The 26614-nt window shown below is 35.9% G+C and overlaps 1 protein-coding gene across 8 annotated transcripts in view; it reads left to right on the forward strand.

The window, feature by feature from the left end:
• Window positions 1-26614, forward strand: part of LOC134790904 (sodium bicarbonate cotransporter 3) — a 131162-nt gene that overhangs the window by 61257 nt on the left and 43291 nt on the right. For all 8 annotated transcript variants that reach the window (XM_063761897.1, XM_063761893.1, XM_063761894.1 and 5 more), the window contains exon 2: window positions 9152-9252. In XM_063761897.1, coding sequence (XP_063617967.1) covers window positions 9162-9252 — 91 coding nt within the window. In that variant the 5' untranslated portion in view covers window positions 9152-9161. The remainder of the gene's footprint in view (window positions 1-9151; window positions 9253-26614) is intronic.

Consider the following 26614-nt stretch of genomic DNA (forward strand, 5'->3'; position numbering starts at 1 on the left):
ATAGGAGGAAAAAATTATAAACAACTACTTACCATTCCCTAATTTATCTAAACAGGGTCGGCTATGCGCATATATATATGGCAAGTCTGCAAAACACTGCTGCAGGTGCAAGCAACCATTGGCTACGATACCTACTTACATATATAGCCAGGCAAACCATAGGATTTTCTTAATTTTTCTTCACCTATCTTCTTTTTCTAAAAAACGTCTTTTGCAAGCAGGCAGACTTACTTTCAAGCCACGGTTGTTTTTAAATTATATAATGTATCTAGATTCGAACTAAGCTAATTTTGCACTGTGGAAGTGTCACCATAAACCTCAAGTCTAGTATGTTTAAACGATCAATTCTTGTTTATTTATTTATTGCGGGGATCTCGAAAACGGCTCTAACGATTACGATTAAATTGGCTATATCGGGGTTTTCGGGGGCGATAAAACGATCTAGCCAGGTCTAATCTCTGGGAAAACGCGCATTTTAAAGTTTTTATATGTTTTCCGAGCAAAGCTCGGTCTCCCAGATATTTATGAAAATATGACGTTTAATACCACACTGTCGTCCACAGTTTAGCATAGACGGATTCTAATCTCTGGATTTGATTTTGTAGCCGTCAAATATTTAAGGCAATTAATGGTAGGAACGATCGAGTAAGTAGCGAGGGAAATTGAAAATTTGCAGCGAACTCGCTCCATTTACGGGAGGTTCGAGTATAGGACTTACGTGGTACAGGGTTACCACTCACCGTCGCAGCATGGTCGCATTTTTATCGCATGTCACCAAAGTCACCATGCCTGTCACGTTCTAACAAGTATGTAAGTGCGAAAGTGACAGGCATAGTGACAGGCGATAAAAATGCAACCATGCTGCGACGAGTAAAGTTGTTGTACCCTGGGACCTAGCCAATATGACAGTCGCTGATAGAAAACGTCGTTAATTAACCTTTTCGACGCCGTGTCAAACACAAAAGCTGTCACTCAGACTCCACGTCACCGAAGTGTCAAAACTGAAATTGAACTTTATGCATATGCACGTAGGTCTATGTTGCTCTGTGGTCTGTGACCGATTAATCGGTCTTTGGTGTTGAACCTGCGGTGCGGATATATCGGTCATTGGCGTCCAAAAGGTTAATAGAAATGGGAGTAGTCACGTGACTTTTCGTAGCATCTGTCATCTCGATACATTGTTTCTTTTCGTTTGGCGTTTGTTGATGTACGATTTTCATCTTAACTAGGCCCCCTGATCAGATTGAAAAAGATGTAAGGTAAACGTACTATTAGTGCTCGAGATGCTAATGCCCAATAGATGACACCTTGCTGTCACCTCTATTGACAATGACTTAAGTTTCAAGATGACATGTATTACTGGGACCGCGTCGAGCACCAGTACTTACGTTCTTATCGGCAGCAACAAACTTGGATGAAATTAGAGAAAAGTTAACTGTGAAAAGATGTTACCTAAAACCCTATACAAAAACCGGCCAAGTGCGAGTCGGACTAGCGCACGAAGGGTTCCGTACAATTACGCAAAAAACGGCAATAAATATCACGTTTGTTGTATGGGAGCCCCACTTAAATGTTTATTTTATTTTGTTTTTAGTATTTCTTGTTATAGCGGCAATAGAAATACATTATTTGTGAAAATTTCAACTGTCTAACTATCAAGGTTTATGAGTTACAGCTTGGTGACAGACAGACGGACAGCGGAATCTTAGTAACAGGGTCCCGTTTTTACCCTTTGGGTACGGAACTCTAAAAATGATAGAGGTTGGTACTTATATGTAATATCCGAGTGTGTACCTACTATATATTTTCCTAAAATCGTTTTTCCAAGTTGCCATTTCTGTCATTCGCAACCACCACTTAATTTTTTTCTCAAAAGCTATTGAAAAATAAATAATAATATCGCATATTTTGCGAATGGTTAGCAATGAAAAATAAAGCAATAATAAAGTGGTCTAGAGGACCAAGTCCAACGAGATGGTGTGACCAAATATCCGCCCAGATGGACATCACACTAAGCAACGCTTTCCACAAAGCAACCGACAGGGGGAAGTGGAGAGCTGCCATAGGAATAGGGAAAAGGAAAAGTGGTAAAAATTGCCAATGGCAGAAATCGAAACAACTATTTCTGGAAAATACGCAGTGTACGCACACTCATTTGGCAACCCTTAACGCGGTACTCATTTGATATATTGCGAGGTTGGCACTTCACTTGATATTCTATATTTATCTAATATCGTATTACGGTTTGTTGTTTGTTGAATCCACAGATTATACCTTATAGATGGAGCATAGATTTAGATTAATTTATTTCATAATATGAAATTACAATATTAATTATTTTACACTAATCTATATGAATTTACATTATGATCGTCAAGTAGGAAAATAACAATTGATTATAATTATACAAATGTCAAGCACTACACAATTTAAAAACCATTATAAGCAATCAATTAATTAACTAATATAACATAGAAGATTTCTATGACAGCTTTAATGTATCTTCTATAGTTTAGGATTCCCCCTCAGTGTCTCACTTAAAAAATGTTGGACAATTATATACTTAGTCTGTTTTTTTTAAACTATGAATGTCCTGCCTATAGGAAATAGTATGGAAGGCTTATTTGTTTCATGCATAGAAAATGTATGGTATGTGACTATAGTTAGTGATTTACGAATACATGGCGTCAATATCTAATTACATCCCATTTTTGAACTCGTTATAAATTCATACAGTCTATTTTATCTATACATCTTATAAAACAAAGTTCCCTGCCGCGTCTGTCTGTCTGTATGTTCGCGATAAACTCAAAAACTATACTGAATGGATTTTCATGCGGTTTTCACCTATCAATGCAAGGTTTACCCATGCTAAGCAGAGGCGGGTCGCTCTAGTTCTATATTACCTAACTCGGCTTACTCGCATTATACAAAGACGGCGTGTTTTAAATATCGATTATAGATACTACCTGTAAATACTACTGGCAATATCAATATGTCACACACGTGACCACGTTTCCCGAAAAAAATATAACGTTCTATTTTCGTACTCGATACAGTCCCAAACGTATTCGTAAATGGAATAGACTTGACCGTGAAAACATCCCTGTATATTTGTTTCAATGTGGCATCTGGGACGTGGGACTGGCCGGTTATGTTTTTCGATTAAAACAAAAGGTACTGAATTTGAATATTTTTTTCTGAATCTGTTATATATTGTGACTATAAATTAAACTCTCGTCTGTGTTTGATAAGGGTTCTGACCGAATTTTTAGTCATTTTGCAAATTTATCCAAAACGATTTTTTCTGTTCTATTCGGCGCGACCGAATTTTAACTCCCAATTTAATTTAAGTACAATTTTCAATTGTAGGTTTATAAGTTTCAAACCATAATTGAAAGTCCCAACGTCCTCGTATCATGGCGTGGGCCTCAATCCTCTCTTCCGCACGCGCGGAAACACCTGATTACCTACTTGATTAGTTTTATCTCTGACTTTACGATGCAATCAACGGATAACACCACTACTCGCCAATGTTAAAACGACGTAAATGTGTATAGACTCAGTAGACGGTTACTGCATTGCGGTTGTAAGGAAGGGATGCGAATAGCCATGCGCGTGACATTGTCTTGCACGTAAAGATTCGTCGTAAGATAAATTGTATGTTGCGGCTGGATACCTAGATTGAAATCTGTAATCGAATGATGCTCTGGTTTAAATCATATCAGATATGAGTTTTTATTAGAATATTATATCTATCCTGTCCCTGGACACTACCGAGATGGACGGAAAAAGGTATTACCTGTATGTTGTTTTCCTGTCGCTTTTAAAGCGTTTTCATATTATTCGATCCGAAATCGGATGTCGGATGCGACCCGAAAGCCGTAAAATTTATTTGTTCATTGTTTTAATGTTTCTTCTTCAAAAGATAACATTAAACCAAAAACAAGACCATCATGCAAAACAAGGGCACTCTCTAATAAGGTCTGTGCGGAAAGAGAAGAGTCGTGAAATGTATGTTAACCAATAGGTTAGATAGGTACATAATTCTACGACTGTTCTCTTTCCGCACAGACTTTACTGCTTTTCTCCAAGAGTCATCCGACATCCGACATCGGATCGGATAATACCTAATGTGAGAATGCTCTTAACAGCCAGATAGCAGAAAGTGTCCAGCGAAAAAATTGATGTAATAACCCGTATAATATCCCAATACACAATATGGCTGTAAGAAAATTTATTTGCCTTGTAACGACTTTGATAACCGGTATTAGAGATTGGGAAATTTGAAACTCTTCGGAAGTTCCAGGCAAAATATTTATAATTATATTGTCCACGAAATTGGGGCCTCGAATCCAGAACAACAGCCATCAATTATCCTAAATATTGGGCATTTTGTACTGTTTCAATTTTCCTAAATTTTATTCTTATTCCATATAATCGTTTTTAGGGCTCCGTACCCAAAGGGTAAAAACGAGATCCTATTACTAAGACTCCACTGTCCGTCTGACTGTCACCAGGCTGTATCTCATGAACCGTGATAGCTAGACAGTTGAAATTTTCAGAGATGATGTATACATATCTGTTGCCGCTATAACAACAAATACTAAAAAAAGTACGTAACCCTCGGTGGGCGAGTCCGACTCACACTTGTCCGGTTTTGTTCATTATAATTTTGCCAATAGCTTACCTATAGTATAATTCTCTTGCCTCTAAATATCTGAATGTCTTAGAACATTTATAGAACACTCTGTAAATACAATTTACTTTAAATTTATACTTTAAAAGTACCTATACAAAATATAAAATGAAATACAAAATTTGAAACAAAACTGGCGGAATACCATAAATCCCGGATTATGGCGGCCCAGCTTCCGTTTAATTTAGACTTTATTGTCTGAGTGATAAGGTCGTAACTGCCATACAGTTCCAAGCAACATTAAATATTTTGTAAAATATTTAATGTCATGCTTTACTCCGGGGAAGCAGTAACAAAGTCAACATTAACACTTTTACTCCGCAGTTAAGTATCGTTTCAAAATCTAATGGAAAAGTACAATACTGCTGCTAAGTGCAAGAAAATTTAACATCCACATCTCTTGTAAATTTTCTCAAATGCTAGGAGAAAATATCACCAATATTTTTATTTTTTTCTCTTTTGTAACTAAACCATTTTTATTCGCCGAGGACGCTAACAACATCTACCTATGTCAATCACCTTAAATTTTTGCATTGCATTATGCAGTTCATTAGTTAAATAAGCAACCGACATAAATATGACCTAAAACTTTTTGGGAAACAATGTGTAGTAAATAAAGGTAGTGGACCCCGCAGTAATTCCTCAGCCAGAAAAAACTTTACAGTATGAAAAAGTATCAATAAATAAAAAGTATTGTATACATTTCCAAAGAATAATAATAATAGAATTAAAGTAAATACCTAAAGTCTTAAATCGTTAATATCTTTTTACGGAAAAATGCTCCGTTCAAACTTTCTTCACCAGACATATTCATGTAACGTATTGCAACAATATATGAAATATCAAAAAAATATCCCAGCAGAAATACCAGTATTGATAAAATAAAATTTTTTGCCGTGTCTTGGACCGGAAAATTGCTCAGTCTAATTTTTTCACTGGAATGCCATTTTATTGCCGTTTTATACCTACAAAATGAAAATCTAAAAATTTTCCACTCTCAGTTTTTAATAGTTCTATAATACATACATTTCGATACGCATTTTTTTTGGATTTTTTTACCCACTGCGCCAAATTATATTCTAAGATCATATAAGAAGAAAAAAATGACAGAGCAATTTTCCGATGAAAATGAGCGTCAAAAAAAGGAAGTATCATAAAAAAATATTCTCATGTTTGACAAAACTTTTAGATTTTTTTCTAGTATCACATACTGATACAAATAACTTATTTTGTAAAATAATTTTGGACTGACGAATTACTCGGTTCAATATATAATCAGATTTGTATTTTTACCTAACTTAGGAGTGTTTTTTTTTTGGATATTTATAATTTTAGTCTCGGCTCGTACTATACAATAACCAAGCTAAATTTCATCGACTGAGAAATTAATGCATGGGTCTCCATACAACAACTTGCTTCATTTACTACACTAATAGAGACCCCATAATAACATACCTCATGTATAAAATGTAGGTATATCTAACCATACTCAGTATCATTATAATCAAACTGCCGTGTTCGAACTTCAAGATATTCACAAGAGACGACACGTACTAGATCCATTCTAGATACGTTATAGTTTAGATATCAACTAGTTCTCTTTTGCAGCGCAATTCTGGCAACCAATGTCACTTTTACGTTAGATAGAGTAAGATATCTATTAGATGTGAATTGGATCTCTAAGTCATATCCTGTGGAAATCGTTCAACAGTATATCTCCAGAATCGCGCAAATGTCAAATTTGACAGGTTAGATCTTAAACATATCGTTATCGTATCTTGGTGATGTCTAAAAGATGTCTAATAGATGTCTATTTCAAAATCCGAATCGGGCCCATAATCACATCAGAGAGTGACACACTTTGGTAGCGACCCGGTGATGTGAGTCTTTCAAATCCAAATGAAAATGCAAAAGTTCACAGCTTTCCAGCGCCGACCTGTGTTGAATGTCAGCGATATTTTCTTCGTCACAGTAGTTCAGAACTTGTTATGATTCTTTAGATTATTTTTATTTTTAACATCCATTGCAGCTAAGTTTTTCTTGTAAGCTCCAGCTGCCTTGAAGCCTGTGTAAAAAGTCTTTCATTTTATTGCATTCTGGATATTTTGATAATAAAAATTGCAGTTTTAGGTTGTGAGTGATTAGAGGTGAATATGTACCTATCCATTATAAGTATCTAAGATTAATGTTATACCAACAAATTATTTAGCAGATAATGGAATAAAAGCAAATTGAAATCTATAACTGCTATGTCTTTACTTTTATACGCTTCAATTGCTAGTAAAACATTTGGAATTGGAAAACAACAATGCGAGTATAAATTTCTCATGTGTTATAGGTAGGTATAGAATCTCATCTCATACATTAAATCGATTGAAACCTTATTCATTATAAATCCACTTAGTGGTCGAAACTATGGTGCACAAAATCCAAATATACCCGGTACCGGTCCATGATGAATATATAATATAATTATCAGTGTTGGCCGAAACGTTAATGCAGTTGACAATTTTTGACCATTAACCATTACAAATTGAACCGTAAACTGTAACCGTCCGATACCGTTTACGGTTCAATTTGTATTGGTTAATAGTCAATTGCAATTAGCGTTCGGCCAACTCTGATAATTATAGACAGATCAAATCAAAATCGTATATTATTATTTAGGATTTAAATAGAGTTTGACTATAAATTGCAACTAGGTACGACAAAAGACTGGACCTTATCCCCAGGTAAAGGTTATGAGAAAAATATCCACATTATCATATAACCGGTCACTCAACCCTACTAAATATTTCCAATAAGCCTTTACGAAGGGCTCACATTGATAGTCGTGTCACGTTTCCGATATATGTGCGATTCTTACGGCTTTCGTCGCGCGGAACGTGTTAAAACGGCTTATAAAAGGGTAATTGGTGCTCAAATGTATGTACATTAATCATTAATCTCCTTAAGAGTGTCTGGATTAAATTAAAATCTAAAATTAACTTCGTTTGCCATGAGATTTCATGAATGGGAATGAGTTTTAACCCTTTGCAATAAAACTGGCTAATGTTTCTGAGTTGGAAATAAAGTTACGTTGGGGCGAAACATGCCTTACGGGGGGCTGTGCAGTTGGCTTCCAATTTTCAGTTTAGTACCTAATTATAAAATACTAGCACTCTTTTCTGTAATGGTGTACTGTCAAACATAGGCATACCTATTTAACACTTTAAACTCTCGTATTTTGGTTTGTTTTGTTGTTCGTTGTTGTGTGTGTGTTTCGCGTGTTGTGTGTGGGATCTATTATAGATATCTTCGGACCAACAGTGTGCGGATACTTTAGTGTTGCGTCACAGAATAAAAATAGTACTAGGTATAGAAGACTCACTCTCTAACAAAACGCGTCTGTTACGATCAGCACAGATATGGCCGCTAGGTGGCAACAGCGCCACGCGCGGCTTATGGCTTTCCCCAAAATTGGTGTGGAACGGATGTACTTTTAGCTACCTGTAGCAAAGCGACGAAATCGCGGAGTGAGCCACGCCTGGTTGCGTGTCGTGCCGTGGACAATAAACAAAAACGTGTAGATCAATTTATTTGTCTACCCCGAACATTTATATTAACTAATATCGGGTAGTTTAGTGTTGTTTATCAATAACTCCATTGACATTTTGCTGGGACGTCAGTCTTCCGTGAACACAGCTAGTGAAACCTGGCTGAAACGTCGGAAAAAAGTAAAATAATGAAATTTAATCGCGTTAGTCCCGTTAATGACATTAATTATAATAGGCATACCCCGCATACCTGTGTATGTTAGAGGCTGTGTCAGGCTCCTATTTAAGCCTCTGAATCGATTTTGATATATAGCGAAAAAAAAATCTGCTGTTCCATCGGTAACGTTGACATAATTATGATTCATCGAAATGTGTGAGATAGCAGATTTTTTTGCGTTTTGGGGGTTGGCCCCCTAATAAAAGTTGTTCAGTTTAACCTACATATTCATCCCCCACAGTATGGTCAGACATAATAAAATCACTCTGTATCCTACCTCTTAAGTTGTCCAGTATAGCTGCAGTCTGCACAAGAAGTCCAGAGAATTTTGTGGGAGCCCCGCTTGGATACCACATCCCGTTCGGTGCACAGCGCGGCACTTGCACTGAAAAACGATCGAAGATGAAAACTCGTATGTGGCCTGTAGGATACTTCTGATGAAATGGGCCGGAGCTTCCGGCGCATCGTTTTCTATGGAAAGCATCCCGTGATCGCCTGTCATGTCATAGAAAAGTAAGCTCCGAAAGCTCCGGCCCGGGCACGGCCCAGTCTACCGTGAGTCATCCTTAATCTGTAACTAATATCGATATTATTTCGTTCGTTATAGTCGATCGACGAACGACCACTTTATGACCACGATATTGTCTCAAATTCTGTAAGACCAGAATTCGTGTATAGCATATGTTCCATTTGTTGCAGACCCTGGAACATGGAGACGAGGACTGACGATGAAGAGGCCCCGACGGACCCGGCGGCCAGGAAACAAACCCACCATGACTACACGGAACAGGATTTTGAAGGTCAGTGACTTGATGCAGTTGGCCAGAATTTACCCCGTTATAATGTTGCAGATAATTAATAATAAGGGGCGGCATAACAAACGTAGGGGGGGAGTCCCGCAGTGTCGGACGTGTGACGTCCAGGCTCCGTTGTGTACTGGGTGATCAAATGAAACAACTGTTATTGCTCGTGCACTCCGCCAGCCACCCGCCGCCATGACACTTCTCCACGGAGTGAAGCTAGCGGGTAGTTGCGTCGTACTGTTTATTGTGTAATCGTCACATCTCTCCCTTTTTATAATGATTTATTTATTTTACTTTATATATTTATCATGCAACAGTAGTTCAGTTTATCGTATTATCTTATACTCGCTAGGTTAATTTATTTTTCCAATCTAGGTATACTACCACCGGTTCGGAAAGGTTAACCTCAGACCCGAGAAGAACCGGCGTAAGAAACTCGGCGAGGTGTGGATGTATTCATTTTACAACAGTTAAATAATAAATATTTTCCAACACTAGCAAGCCTTTAAATCTGTAAAACTATTATTTTACTTTTACAATTTCTTCTTAGGTGTCAGTCCCTCTCCTTCTCCTATTTGCAGTTTTGAGTTTTTTATTCAATTGCTTATAACTCAAAGATTTACTTTAAACGCCTTAATTACTACATTTTCCTTTTGATGCTTACATATTTCCAGGTATTTCCATTAGCATACAATATAATCTTTTACTAATTAATACCTATTTCATGATTTAGGTACAATAACATTGTAAGGTTGCCAAGCGCCTTGGACATTAGTTACTTATTGGCAATAACTGATTGACTCTGTTTTACTTGTCTTGTATGATGTTAATATATATAATGCAATTTAAAATACATGTAGAAAATCCAAGGTCAAATAAAGTAGAAATGTTACATTCGTTGTAGAGGTACCACGTCAAGTACCTATGATTAGTTTTACTTGTGAATAGGTTAAGCAAACAATAATCTATATAAATAGATTTATATATTATTAATTTGTAGGTACCTATACTAAGATTTACCTGCCTATTTGACCATTATTATTATTAATTGCATTGCATACATATCTAATTATCGTTCTTTAATTATAATACTTGAATAATATAATCTTGACATCAATTAATCCAAATATTTATTTTATTCATTTTATTGCTCAAAAAGTAACACAGCAAATATAATATCGAATGTAATATTATTCTAGCAACTTACTTATGCGAAGAATCATAATTACAATTTATGTTACACTTTACTAATTGAAAGCTGATTTTTCAATTAAATTGTGACCAGTAAGTATTGTATTATTATTTCCACAATAATTACTGTCAGACTGTCACATAAATATTATTATTTGTACTTATACACTTTTTCATCGGTTTATTTCAATTACTTGCAACATATTTTATAAACCTGAAACATAGGTATACACCTTGTAAGTATGTCTGCTTCCTATATCCTGCCATTGGTAAGTATGTCATTTAATTTCAATAAACATCTCCCAACGAACCAATGGAATTCCATTATTCTAACCATGATCCCATGAAATACTGAGTACACCAGAGTACAGTTCGAATGTTTAGGTACTTTACCATTTTATCGTTACGTTTAACGTTTCTAAATGATAAGACCTAGGTTTTTGGTCTTTTGAGTCTTAGTGCTCAATTAGTACAATAAATGTGTACTCTTGGGTAGATCAATGAAGTGGTTCAAGCTACAACTTTAATCTACTAGTTTTACTTAATTTGTTAGCCTCAACAAATTAAACATCAGGCAAACTGTCATTGAGAGCGATCAAAATCACGGTTAATTCGAATACTTATTGTTTTTATTTTATAATGTGTAGGAATGTACCTACACACAGTATTTAGTTATTTGTTTCTGTTTTGATTTAATGTATCGGTTCTGAGACTATGTATAATTTCTAATGTATGTATTGTCTCAACCGCATACCTAAGCGTTTTGGCATCCTTAATTATTGTAAGTTTATGCATGTGACTGAAATAAGGAAATATATTTTCCGGTAAAGTGCCTTTTTAATTACACTTAATTATAATTAGTCATCACATCACACACATCACTCATCTTCATCTGAGTAGGTGTACCTACTACCTAGGTAGTTAAAAAGGGACTTCGTCATCTACAATGGTTAACCGACAAAAGTCGTATGTCTATTTACAAGACATTAGGTTAACTGCTGGTCACTAGAGTTTTTTCTGTTAGTACCTTAGTCATGGTTGCCTTGGGTATAGTTTCGTAGTTTAGTCAAGTAAGCGGTGCTTCCTCACCGTGTAAGGCTCCCCGCATCGCCACTTCAGTTTTTACAGCATTGACTTTAGGTACTTCATGACATGATGTATTATGACAGGCCCAGCGTCTATTTACGTACCTGTTGTACTTGGGTTTGTAATTGAGCTTTGCCCTGATTACTATTCTATAGAATCATGTATTCCGGCTCTAAAATAGATTGGAATTGGGATTTATTATATGAAATCTGGGTCATATACGATTTTGAAGAATTGTATATCCTCATCTATTTATAGGTTTTATTTGGGCAGTTTAGGCATGCCTCTGTGTTCCACAATTTCCACGGCTACTTACGCAGAATGCATCATTACTCTTATCCTGGTCACCTGCTTGTTTCTCTTAAACTATAATTTAACCTGTCTTCTAACTGTTCCAACAGGATTGCTACAACAATCTTTAACCGGAATACCGTCAAAGTCGTCGTATAATATATTTTTATATATACTTTGTTCGTTTTTATTTAAACTGATACATTAAGTTCTTACCCATACGAACATCTGCAAAATGCAGTAAATTTATGATACGGGTATAGGTTAGAAGAAGGTTAAATTGTAATGCTTTACAGGAAATGTTTTCCAACTGGCGTATTTTTTATTTTGTATAATTTAAATCTATCCCGAATCTACCTTAGTAGATATGCCTATTCCCGAGGCCATCCATCTATACCTACGCCTTAAGTTAACTGGAACATTAGGCAGAGGCACTTAACTGCTTATTATATAATTTCGAATTCAATAAATACATTACATAATAGGAGGTCACTCTATACTAACATAATGTCAGTTAATGACTATTTTGCCTCCCTATTAAGTTTTGGTCGGCTAAAGAATCCATCTAATGGTGGTATCTAGGACATTTTGGATGACCTAAAACAAGATACTATCGTTAGTACCAACCAACACTATATCGCGTCAGTTTACTTTTAAGTACTATGTTGTACTAATTTGGACGACCTATAACAAAAGGTCCTATCGTTTTAGTACCAACCACCACTATCGCGTCTACTAGACTAGTTACTAGGTACATTTGACTCTTTTGGTTTGTTAGTACCAGTTGAACATTCAACTTACTAATTATTCTCTGTTTGTATCGTAGGTAAGTGTTATGATTTCGCTTATCATTTCTTTTGTTTTGCTAGTACTAGTTGAACATTCAACCTACTACTTATTTATTTTGCTAGTACCAGTTGAAAGTTCCAACCTACTAATTATTTGTTTTGCTAGTACCAGTTGAAAGTTCCAACCTACTTATTATTTGTTTTGCTAATACCAGTTGAAAGTTCCAACCTACTAATTATTTGTTTTGCTAGTACCAGTTGAACAATCAACCTACTAATTATTTGTTTTGCTAGTACCAGTTGAACGTTTCAACCTACTAATTATTTGTTTTGCTAGTACCGGTTGAAAGATTCAAACTACTACTTATTTGTTTTACTAGTACCAGTTGAACGTTTCAACCTACTCATTATTTGTTTTGCTAGTACCAGTTGAACGTTTCAACCTACTAATTATTTGTTTTGCTAGTACCGGTTGAAAGATTCAACCTACTCATTATTTGTTTTGCTAGTACCAGTTGAACATTTCGACCTACTAATTATTTGTTTTGCTAGTACCGGTTGAAAGTTTCAACCTACTAATTATTTGTTTTGCTAGTACCGGTTGAAAGTTTCAACCTACTAACTATTTGTTTTGCTAGTACCAGTTGAACATTTCAACCTACTAATTATTCGTTTTGCTAGTACCAGTTGAACATTTCAACCTACTAATTATTCGTTTTGCTAGTACCAGTTGAACATTTCAACCTACTAATTATTCGTTTTGCTAGTACCAGTTGAACATTTCAACCTACTACTTATTTGTTTTGCTAGTACCAGTTGAAAGTTTCAACCTACTAATTATTTGTTTTGCTAGTACCAGTTGAACGTTTCAACCTACTAATTATTTGTTTTGCTAGTACCGGTTGAAAGTTTCAACCTACTAATTATTTGTTTTGCTAGTACCGGTTGAAAGTTTCAACCTACTAATTATTCGTTTTGCTAGTACCAGTTGAACATTTCAACCTACTACTTATTTGTTTTTCTAGTACCAGTTGAAAGTTTCAACCTACTAATTATTTGTTTTGTTAGTACCAGTTGAACGTTTCAACCTACTAATTATTTGTTTTGCTAGTACCAGTTGAACGTTTCAACCTACTAATTATTTGTTTTGCTAGTACCGGTTGAAAGTTTCAACTACTAATTTTATTTTTTATTTTTTGCTAGTACCGGTTGAAAGTTTCAACCTACTAATTATTTGTTTTGCTAGTACCGGTTGAAAGTTTCAACCTACTAATTATTTGTTTTGCTAGTACCAGTTGAACGTTTCAACCTACTAATTATTACTTATACCAACTGCAGCATAGATGTGATGTACAGTTTACTTCTTGCAATTTATTTTTCTTGTTAGTCCGACTCCGACTTACTACTCAATTCATTTGATGCTGAGTTTACGTGTCTACTCCTACAGTAAAACAATAACAAAGCCCTCGGCATTCATCAGTCTAAGTACGCTATCTATGTTCTTGACTCACTTGACATCGTAACGGTCCTTGATAATTTAACTGGTCCGTTACCTGCTAGCATTGTTTATTATCATAAACAGCACATACCTATGTATATATAAATACATGTTAATTCGACACTAAGTTAACATCGATTCATACCCATATCGTGCTATAAATAGCATTTCAATTGATTATAACTGGTTATTTTAACCGAACAATATTTCTTTTAGGACATAAGGTCCATAAAATGTATACAACTATACCGACTTAATATGCAGGTTTCTCTATACGTTCCCTCATGTAAAAATATCTTAGTATTTGATTACACGACTAAGTAGGTCGGTATATTTTAAGTATGAACGGTAAATACACAACTCATAATAATTATGATTTCCGCGAAGGTAGTTTGATTATTTACCCTTTATATCATATGAATTCTAATATACGATTTTGAGTCAGAAAATAAACCATGTACCATCTGTATTTGTAACACGCAAACCATCAGCATATTCGTTTCTGTCATTTCATGGAAATATTCATGGCTAATACGTCGGTGCCACATCATAGGAATAATGTAACATGAGTACATTATTTTTTGTAGTGACCCCAATTATTGATCTATCTTGCATTGATTACACTTTTGGATTTACATTTGGTAACTAGGCTCTAGCACAGTAGCCATTGTCAAAGAGTTAGTGTAATAAGCACGCGTATATTTCTTCTTTGCTTAGTAAACATTCCTCCCGAGCTACGTACCATCAATTATTTACTCAATAATAGTTGTAAAGTTAACCACTGTTCTTATGTAAACAGTCAACAAATTTTCGCATTATGTACAACCGTACGTCACTCGTTACACTGAATATCACCTCGCCCAAAATTTTGTATTACCTGAATACAATCGGCAGCTCGGGAGGAAATGGACAAATACGGTAGCTATTAGGTTAGGATTTCCATACCTTAGGTTTGTTTTTTTTCCGCCACCGTTACCTTTCCTTTCCGTATTTTTTTTGTAATATTTTACCCTCGTCGCCATCTGTGACGTCCAGGCTCCGTTGTGTACTGGGTGATCAAATGAAACAACTGTTATTGCTCGTGCACTCCGCCAGCCACCCGCCGCCATGACACTTCTCCACGGAGTGAAGCTAGCGGGTAGTTGCGTCGTACTGTTTATTGTGTAATCGTCACAGGACGCCTAAGCTATTTTGAAGAAAACAAAAAGTAAATATTTAAAAAAATGTATATTTATTTATGAATTACTTTAGTCAACAAAATTTTGACTCAAAATAAAACCCTAAATTAGCTAATTAATTGATAACGCAGTTTGGTCATAACCTAGAAGTCTGTATATAACCTTATCACCCCAAGTAAGCTTATTATGCTCTTGTCATCGAGATCAGCACGGCGGCACGGCGAGAAGCCTGTGCCTAAACTCTTCTTCTTCCTCGCGTTATCCCGGCATTTTGCCACGGCTTATGGGAGCCTGGGGTCCGCTTGACAACTAATCCCATGATTTGACGTAGGCACAAGTTTTTACGAAAGCGACTGCCATCTGACCTTCCAACCCAGAGGGGAAACTAGGCCTTATTGGGATTAGTCCGGTTTCCTCGCGATGTTTTCCTTCACCGAAAAGCGACTGGCAAATATCAAATGATATTTCTTGCATAAGTTCCGAAAAACTCATTGGTGTGAGCCGGGGTTTGAACCCGCGACCTCCGGAATGAAAGTCGCACGCTCTTACCGCTAGGCCACCAGCGCTTCAAGCCTGTGCCTAAACTAAAAGGTTCAAAGAAATTGAATTTATCCTCCTCTGTCCTGAATAAAATAAAAGCTAATAAACTCTTGTTAAACTAGCTGAGGAACTCGATTATCTCGGCATTTTCTGCTACTCTCACATAATTTGCTTAACTTTAGCACGTAAAAGCATACTGAAATTTAATAGATTACCTTATCGGGCTTATTATGAGTATATAACATTTATAATTTTACTTTTAACCTCTTGTCTATACAATAAGGGTCCTTACCGAGCTTCCTACGCTCCGTTTACGATGGAGAGAATAATGTGATCACCGGTCATCTGTCATAGTAAAGTAAGCGCCGGAAGGAAGCTCCGGCCCGGACCCCGCCCGGCCTAAAGGATGACTCACGTTAGACACGTGTCCGGGCTAGCAATGTACAAATTGGAGAACATTCCCAAAAAGCGGAAACGTTCTCGAGAATGTTCTCAGAACATTCTGCAACATGGAAATTTATTGTTCCGCCATCTTGAATTTTTTCCAACAGATTTTTTTGTCATAGGAATCTAGAGGCCTCTATCTCCCGCCATGCCAAATCTCAGCGCGCTCGGACCAACTTGAAAAAATTAAAAAAAAAGTCGGCTATTTTGATTTTTTTTAATGCAGTTTGTTTTGTCTCGGGGCCGTCTATGACATTTGGTCGAGCACCACCCACCTATCACGCACCGTTTAAAAGTTTCCATACAAAATAGAAGTGGCCAGTTTTCCCGCAATTGTAGTAATTTTCCAAAAAAAATTTTTTCATAGGTATCTAGGGGACCCCGAGATTCCGTGACCAAAATTTCAGCACGCTAGGAAAAAATTTAAAAAAAAAGTCGGCCATATTGAAAAAAACATGGCCGCGTCAAAAACTGCCAGGGTCCCTCTATGACATTTGGTCGAGCACCCCCCACCTAGGTCTGACCGTTTGGCCGGGCCGTCATACATTTTTCTGACTGGAAGCGGTAGACCAAAAGTCGGAATTTTATGGGGGATACTACACCTAAACTATCGTGAATATTCATGGTATAAACTACGATAAATAAATAAATTCTCGTTCTCGAGAACATTCTCAGAAGTTACCGAGAAATTCTCATGTGGAAAGTTTCGCAACTTTGGAAAGTTCTCGTGCGTGCATTGCTAGTCCGGGCCGGAGCTTGACAGGTGATCATGTGACGCTTTCCATGGAAAACGATGCGCCGGAAGCTCCGGCCCGGTCCATAACGTGACTCATCCTTAACATGAGGCATCCTTAAGTTGTCTTTCCACTCCTGCGGATATGTACGAGTATATTAATGTTAGTATATTAAGTAAAATGTAGGTACTGCATTACGAAGATCTAACCCCTTTGTTGCAGCCATTAAACTGCAAATAATTACGGCAGCACCAGCACGCTACTAATGTATGGACCATTAATGCAAGTGAGCCAGTGGAAATCACATAAGATTCCACGGACATTCACTTTGGTATAGTCGAGTTCATAAGTATGTATACACTTCTTCACCTTAATCCATTGCAATAAGGTGAAAAGATGGATACATATTTATGAACTCTATTGTAATATAGTTGATAGCTATGACAGCCTCTTGAATGAGAATAGGAATCTTCAGAATTCAGATTAATTAAGCAATACGAATCGGAATTTCCATCATGCAGAATTTCGTTCTAAAAAAGATTTGAGTAATATTAAAGCCTGGCAAGATTACATTTGGCCCTGATATAGTGTCGCTACAAGCAGCTTATAAATATATGACAATAATGTGCATAGGTACAGACAGCTTCAGAAAAAAGTGACCCGCTCTGCATAGAAGTCTGAAGTTTGTATGCAAAGATGGTAAGCAAATAGTATTGCTGACTGTCCGTTATGTAGAGTCAAATAAAATGTCAGTATATAGGTACCGGTCATATCAACGACTAATTTAAAAACATTCGGCGCGATGCGGGAATAGTAGATTGTTACAAACCAAGGGATGAAAGGCACTCATTTCTGCCGAGGTAGTTTGGCGCTCGAACGCAGTGAGAGCGTCAATAGTCCCAGGCTGAAATGATGCCTTTCACCCGAGTTAAATACTCTACTTTTAATTTGGAATACGAGGAAAGTAAAATGCATGTGTTTTTTTAAAAACATGACTAAGTATAAATTTTCATAGTATTTTTTGAGGGTACTTTCAATTAACAATTTAGGCAAAAGTATCGTTATTTATGGAATGGGGAGTTAAATATCAGAATGGAAACTGTATAAGAAATCCATTTATACCCAAATTTGAATTGCTTATCGTAAAAAAAGTAATAAAATCGTACTTTTGGAAAGATTTTATTTCGCCTAAACCACCTAACCTAAAATTGCGCCAATTGTTTAATGAAATGCTGCGCAATCCTTCCTCCTTTTATTGATGTACGTAAATGTTTTATTTTAGTCAAAATATTTTTTCTTGCATCTTAGACAATCTTTTTTGGCATTATCGCGTTAAAATCATTTACACCTAATTGCGAAATCTTTTCTTCTTGTTTTCATCGATGACTTTCAACGTCTGTTGTCAAAGGGTCTCCTTGCAAATAAAATAAATAAGTACAAATGAAAATCCACAACATAGCCAAGCCAAACAAAATCTTGTCAGGATTTACATAGCGACATTCGCACGTCAACTTACATGATACCTTGAACGTGAGTGCTCTCAAAAAAGTGTCACATATAATACTTAAAGTGTCAAGACGTTACGAAACCACTTAGGTACAACATGTTAGCTTTTATTACCCACTTTTTACACCTATGTTGCTGATGAATATTTGAGCTACAATTTTCACTAAGGCTCTGTGACAGATTAAGGCACGATTGCAGCAACCACATTTAACAGACTGATTAACGTCAAACAGCAGTGAATATGAAATTTCCCATACAAAAACATTTAGCGAAAGCTTTAACGGTGACAGTTGGTGCAACCGACCCTTAATGTAACAAAACCAAAGTAATTACTGTATATTTTTATTGCTATTTTTGAAACTCGATGGGTACGCTGATAGGTGTCATTTCATTAAAATTTTGCGAAATTTAGCGTTTTTAGGCTATAAGTTATATGAATATAGCATCTGTCACCCTACCCATCGAGTTTGAAAAATACTATAGATGTCTATCTTTCTCTTAGTTTTGCGCTTCGACACGCCATGGTTATTGAGTGCCCTACACACTATGTAATCTCATTTATCTACCCATCTTCATCATCATGCCACTCAACGTGAAATGTACTCAAATCCTATTGTAACAGAGTCCAAAACCCCACAATAACTGGCATTGTCAGGTTCTATACATTGTTCTCGTGTCAGCCTATCTCATTTAGATAATGGCGTGTCATTATGTGGATAATCCACTTAGGCCTTGTTTTAACAAGTAGTTTGTGTTTTAACAAGTAGGTAGCAGCTTTTTATGAGAAAGCTTGTTGATAGACTCGACGTGTTCTTCGCTTTAAAGTAATTCTATCAAATTCATAGGGGGAATATTATATCCAGTCCAGACATCGGATTTTCGGATGCAAAATTTAATGCCATGTAAGGAGTTCCTATATCAATAAACTAAATTTACTAAATTATCGATGATTTTCCCATATTCTAGGTATCGCTCCGAGTTAATTTTAATAAAGTATAATTTTGCTGAACAAAATGTTGTTTTGTTTTGATGTTTTGTATACAGGAGGAAATTTTATTCACCAGCCATACTCTGCGTAGTGAATATACAGGTCATACTGAACAACTTTTATTATGAGACCAATGCTGAAATCGCGAAAAAAAATTGGCTGTCCCATAGAAATCAGCGGAATCACAGCCAGAATGTATGAAACAGCTATTTTTTTTCAACAGTTACATAGGTTTCAAACGTACCTAACGTTAAAATATAGATCGTGCTTTTTTTTTCGTGTGTACAGTCAACTGTAAAAATATGGGTGCACCAATCATCTCAAAAATATGTCCCATATCTCTTATGTCAGCGAATTAAGAACTATGGGACATATTTTTGAATAAGTTGGCTACACCCTTATTTTTACAGTTGACTGTACCTACAGTTTTATTCCTTTTTCAATTTATCATCCATTTGTCTCGTCTTAAATTTTGTTACTTTGATTAATGAATTATATGCTAAATAGTTGTTATGATACCGATCAGAAAATTATCTAAAAAGAAAAGTCTGTATTTCGCATAATATTAGGTATTGCAAGATAAGATTGGAGAAAATATAAATTATTTTCGCCTTCTCTGTAATAATTACATTGTACATTGCCATTAAATTTGTCACAATATTCACAGTAATATGTTAGTATTTATGTACCATGCGTATTTTATTTTCCACGTACAAATACATAGACGAAGTTTTCAAAAATTTTCAATAAACCATTTGATTCGGTCAAATTGTGTTTTTTGAAAAACAAATTATAGCCAGCATTCCGTCAAACCGTCAACCGGGACATATTTCATATTAAAAGGGGGGGTTGCGTCAGGGGGAGGGGATGGGACACTAGTGTGCGTAAAGCACCATACCCAAAGGTATCATACTACATTATTATACCTTTATTAACTCAATAAAATATCTTTATCTTTATCTTATCTTTATTCATTGAATGCTGGCTATAATTTGTTTGTCTTAGAACACAACTTGACCGAATCAATTGTGTTCCCGACGCGGCCGGCCTCCGCTTGTTGCCCACACCGATAGATGTCAAACGCACGCATTTACGCAAACAGCGCCCACCCGACATTCCCAATAGTTTTTAGGGTTCCGTACCCAAAGGGTAAACGGGGCCCTAATACTAAGACTCCTCTGTCCGTCTCTCTGTCTGTCACCAGGCTGTATCCCATGAACCATGATAGCTAGACAGATGAAATTTTCACAGATGATGTATTTCTGTTGCCACTACAACAACCAATACTAATAAGTACCTACGATATACCTCTGGTGGTGCAGGTGTCCTTGGGCGACGGTAATTGCTTACCATCAGGCTTCATTTGCGTTTTATATCATACAAAAATACTAGGTACTTGGTGTTCGTGTGACTAGGATTACTATTTGCGAAATTTTACATTAGGTAGGTATATTGTAGAAGAGGAGTTTTTTTAACATATTGAAGGATTTTAGTGTATAGTAGGTAGAAACCTACAAGTAAGTAATTTTCACTAAATGTAGAAAACGACCGAGAATTCACATTCATCCTTATTAAAAAAAAATACAAAAAATAACTAAATAACTTTTTTGGTTTACCCCTCCGAGAAATAGGCGTGATTATATTTATGTATGTATGTATTAAAAAAATACCATCTAAGTCGAAACTAGAACCATTTAGTTTTCCATTAATAAATCAAGAATTATGAAGCTTATTTTCTCTTAACTGCTAACTAGAAAAGGAAGAAAAATCCTTTAATCTTCATAAAATCTAGAGCTCAATGCCCTCAACACGTGTAAGCAATATTTTGCTGTAACATTGCAACTCCTGACAACGCCACCACTCCATCCCGTCCCTAAAGTCAAATCAAAATGCACTCAATTTGTCAGAGATACGGTTCAAATTTGTCAAAAACTAGTTTCTGGTAAGATGGCGGGCTGAAAATGGGTCAGAAGGGAGTATTATGGGGAACCCCTGCTATATAAGTATAACCTTACCTAGTTAAAACTTGATGCGACTTGATATCTCGATCGTTAGGTATTTGTCTACAAACGCAGATTTAGAGGGCGCTATTATTTAGCGATAAAGTTGTTAACTTGTTTACAAATTGCTGGAACTTATTTAATTTTCAATAAGTTTGATCTGTGTCTAGATCAATTTTCACATTTTTTTACAAAACATTATATTTCTGCAAAAACTTGTCAAAAACAATAAATAAAAACAACTTAAAATTACAATTAATCTAAATACAAACTATTTTCATATTATGTACTTTTCAAATATTGACAGCAATTAATGATATTAGAAGTTAATATCTAACAAAGCAGCTTATATGTTTTTTGTTTATTTTTATTTTTAGTTATCGGATTATCTCAAAACCTCGTTAGTTTTGCTTGTATGGATTTGGACTGACAAAAGAGTTACTATTTTTACAATATTGACACTTGTTTTGAATAGTTGAAATCTTGCTTAAAATCCATCTCTTAAAAGCAAAAGGGTAGGTACATGTACTTAATTACAGTATTTAAAGTCACACACACACTTCGCATTAAAAATCAACCCCAATTTCGAGTTAATGGCATTTTCTTTTAGTTTTTTTTTTATCGGGTTGTGATTAACATGGACAGTGTTCTGCTATTTACCTTTTCAAGATGGCCACCACTTAGCGTGGCTAACCCTGCCCTTAGAACAAGGTCAGTGCACTCGGCGCATGCTTGGCTGGCTCGCCTGAAATAACGACCATGCTATACCTGTGAATGATTGGTCGAAAATGGACGTTAATTTGATGTTATAAGGTGTTTAATGTTAGTGTACTTAATTTTTTTTTAGTTGTATTTTTTGACGAAGCATGTGTTACTATTTTTGTGTGTAGCAACTACGACGATGCCTGCGCTGTGGATTGATATTGTATTTTATTGGGATTATTTGTTACATATAATAATTATAAAACTTATTCTACAACAGAAAATAAAATTTAACCTAAAAAAATTTTTGAATAATGTCGATTCACTTAGGTATTTTTGCTGTTGTTATTCATAAAGGGCCAAGTTGGACCGTCCAACGAAAATACAAAAAGTTTTTTCTTGTCTTATAAATTTTATGAAGGATACCTAATTTATACACAGAATAACAACTAAACTATTACTTTGAATGAAATTACTTTTAAGTAAAGATGTAAGGTAGTAATTATAAAAAAAAAAAAAAAAAAAAAAAAAAACAAAATAAAACTGGAATGGAACAAAAGGAATGACAATTAATATACGCGTCTCCCACACTATAAATACCTACCTACTGACTACCCATAGGTTAGTAGAGTTGAACCAAGGGAAGTTTGCAACGATTTAGATAGCACACGCAGTGCAAATGTTAGTTTAATCGTCAAACTTCTATGACACTTTCACTGCGTGTGTGCTATCAAAATCGTTGCAGACTTCTCTTGGTCTAACTCTAGATACCTTTCGTACTAAATTATATATATTTTTAAGAGACAGATCTAATAGCAGATTACCGGCAAACGAGTCAAGAAACCAAAATGTATGTACATAGTATTATACAGGTTGGTCTAATTATACGTTAACAAATTTTTAGTAATATTTATCTTACTTACAAGTCTTTCAACAAATCGTATTATCTTCAAAATATTTTCCTTCTGACTTTGATTGACAAAATATTAAAATTATCAACAATTAACCGCATTAAAAAATGTTAAAAAAAACAAAATAAATAAATAAAACATAAAATGTAAAAAATTTATGATTATGATTAGAAACTTATTTTTGGGCCAACCAACCTGTAGGTGGGGGTTTTCAGAAAAAATGGTACCATCTGCTTTTTTCGAATAACCATCAACTTTTGGGTTATTTAGACACAAACAAGACACAGATCACAAGTACTGCTGAATGAGACAAAGAAAAAAAGTGTCCCCAGTTTTTCATATAAATGTTGGGTGTCAGTTTTGTAACGGTCCATACAAAATGTACCTATGTGAAAATGCGTTACAAAACTGACATTTTTTGGGACACGTTTTTTTTTTGTTTTTAAATGGATAGTCCTCATGACTCTGAGTAGAAATAACCCAAAAATTTATGGATTTTCGAAAAAAGTAAATGGTACACTTTTGAAGTGAAATTGCCCTTGAAAGCTAAAAATATCTACCAATTTTTTGGCGCTCTCGAAGAATTAAATACATTGTAACCATTCAATCCAGGGATCGGATACCGGTATTTTTTGTATGGGAACGAAAACGGAATTTTATTGTTCTTTATTAATTATTTCATTTCTAACTGGGCAATCTAATAATATGAAGTCGTTACCTAAAGTGTCATTCTATGGAACTTGCTAACTATGTAAACAAAAGTCACTAGTAAATTCATCATTTTTGACAGTTTCAATATACATAGTTACATAGTTAGCAAGTTCCATAGAATGACACTTTAGGTAACGACTTCATATTATGAGATTGCCCAGTTAGAAATGTAATAATTAATAAAGAACGATAAAATTCCACACAACTGAGTCCTACATTTCGAGTATAAAATTATTCGCGAAAATATGGTTATTTCGAAGATTTTGCAAAAAACCGGTTCGATCCCTGAAATCCGGAAAGGGCAAGCAAAATTTCAATCACCACCACCAAACACTGACTAGTAGTCTCATTATTTCAGAACTTGCCCTTTCCGGATTTCGATTGACTATCACATTACCCGAACGGCCCGAACCTCTCAGCCTACGAGCCTAAAAGGGCCCACCGATTACCAGTCCGCCGGACGATATCAGCCTGTCAGTTGACCGCAAAAGGCCACACACTAAACAGTTCTCTGTCAGTTTTCGGCCTGACGACTTACACGAACCGATAGTGTGTGGCCGCCTGACGATTCCAGTCAGCGCCGACAGATATCCGCCGGACAGTCCGTGGCCTCGAGTCCAGTCAAACACACATCATGAGGTAGCCGGCCGGCGATCGACACACGTTACAGCATTAGTAAATTCTACTTTATTCCTAGTACTTAAGAGTTCATAGTCCCTAAAATAAGCATACGACTTTTTGTCTTCGAACATCACGGATCCAATACTTAATTTATGACGCTGATATTTGCTTGTAATTTCATACACAATTTTAAGGCCAGTAGACCTTATTAACCTTAAATACGGTAGGGCTTCTGTCAAATTGAAATAGAATCAGTAAAAAAAACAGATATGTACGTTAGTAAAATTCAACTTTAATTCTAGTATAGTTATAGAGTTCATAGTTGGTTCATAGGCATCATTTTAATTTTAAGGCATGAATACAACAATGCGAAGGTTGCATAGTATCTAGTTTGTCAAGACTTTTCTTTATTTATCATGTTGTTACCTCGCAACTGTTGTTTACTGTCAGTCAAAAATAAATGTCATAGAGAGAATTATAACATAAACCTTATTTTTTTCTCTATTAATTTTAAATGTGACATGTTATTATAGTATTTGCATGGCTTATATATTTGAAAATACAGACTTGATTATTGATTGCTGGAAGAATAAGTAACCGAGTAAAAAAGGAGCAAACATTGAAAGATTCAAATAGGGAAATTAGCGTCCCAATATAACAACACTGGTTAAAATTTTAATAGTTCTCAAGACAACGCCGGGAGGTATACCTTCGATGGCGTTCACGGCAGCTAGCAATGAAAAGACTAGCTATTGTGCGTTTTGATTCCGCTATAAAGACACGTGGTAGAAACACTAGCGCAAGTATGGAGGTACCTGCTTAGACAAGAGATAAGACCTACGCTTGAAATTCTTCAGCTACAAGTGGGATCCGAATTATGACATCATTAATTCATTCCGTTTTAAGTTAAGAGAATATCTGGAGCAAACTGTGTTCGGAGTTACAGAGCGTGGCGTGGCGATATTACCTACCCGAAATTCTCGTAATATGTGACAATTATTACAAAAAAAGGATATGGAGTCACAAGCTGCAAGCGGTGGATTCAACATACTTTTACTTACACTAGCAAGAGATCTAAGGTCCACCACCTTGCATTTTGGAGACAAAGCAAACCGCTTGGAACAGGTATTCCTGGGGTTGATCTGACCTGATTAAGCCCGGTTGCCAAGAGGTTCCCCCCAGCAGGTGGGCAGGGGAGGGGGGGAAAAAGTGCCTCCGGCGCGCCTCACTCTAAGCTTTATATCTGCATACATCTCGCAACTATATCAAGTTTGGTGTCTTTTTCGTATAATTCGAGGATGAAGAATTCATTTCTGTGACTAAATTTTCACTCACCCATACAAAAAATTCGAGAAATTCAAAATTCAAAAAAAATCTTTTAGTTTTTTCTTTCGTAAATCCTTTAAAAAAATTAAACTATGAGGATTTGCTCTAGAAAAAAAATACCTGTGAATAGCCCAGTTATCCTACTATACAGAATAGTAAACTTGTCCAACATTTTTTTTCATAACTCTGTTAAAAAAAAATGTTTTATGTCGCGCGGCGTACCTGCATTGTAAGAGCGGTATGCAGCGTTTAGGATTTTTAAGTATGTTTAGATGATTTCTGATACGTTGTTATTCTTCTGGTTGTAGATTACATTAATAAATTACTTCTGGACGTGATATATATACAAATATAAATTAAATATATAAATAAGTATGTTGGGAAAACCATCGCCAACAGAGTTAAGTATTATAAATGTGATAAAATTAACATTATTATTTGTATGTCTTTTCCATATCTCGGGACCATGGGGTCCCGGACCTTTGGGAGGCGTACGTGGGGCCGAAGCCAACAGCGCAGAGGCCCTTTAAGGCACTTCAATCTAAAAGCAAGGGATACATGTGGTGTATACTATCCCCGAACGCACAATGTGATACATCCGGAGATGGATGATGGATGGTGTGATGGATGGTGGATGGTGTGCTAAGAAAAGCAATGCTGCAATAGCAGTGCAGCACTTTTGTGCTGCGATGGGAACTAAGGTCATGGGCTATAGATTTGAAAGTTGGATGGACTGGATAATGGGCTGTGGGAGAGACTAGCGGACACCTGCCGTGACAATCAGTCTCAAAATTGTAAATGACAGGTGGTGACTCGCCAACTCATTGAGTGGGCCCCGCAATGG

This window comes from Cydia splendana, chromosome 5 (genome assembly GCF_910591565.1).
Source record: "Cydia splendana chromosome 5, ilCydSple1.2, whole genome shotgun sequence".
In the NCBI taxonomy this organism is placed as follows: domain Eukaryota; kingdom Metazoa; phylum Arthropoda; class Insecta; order Lepidoptera; family Tortricidae; genus Cydia; species Cydia splendana.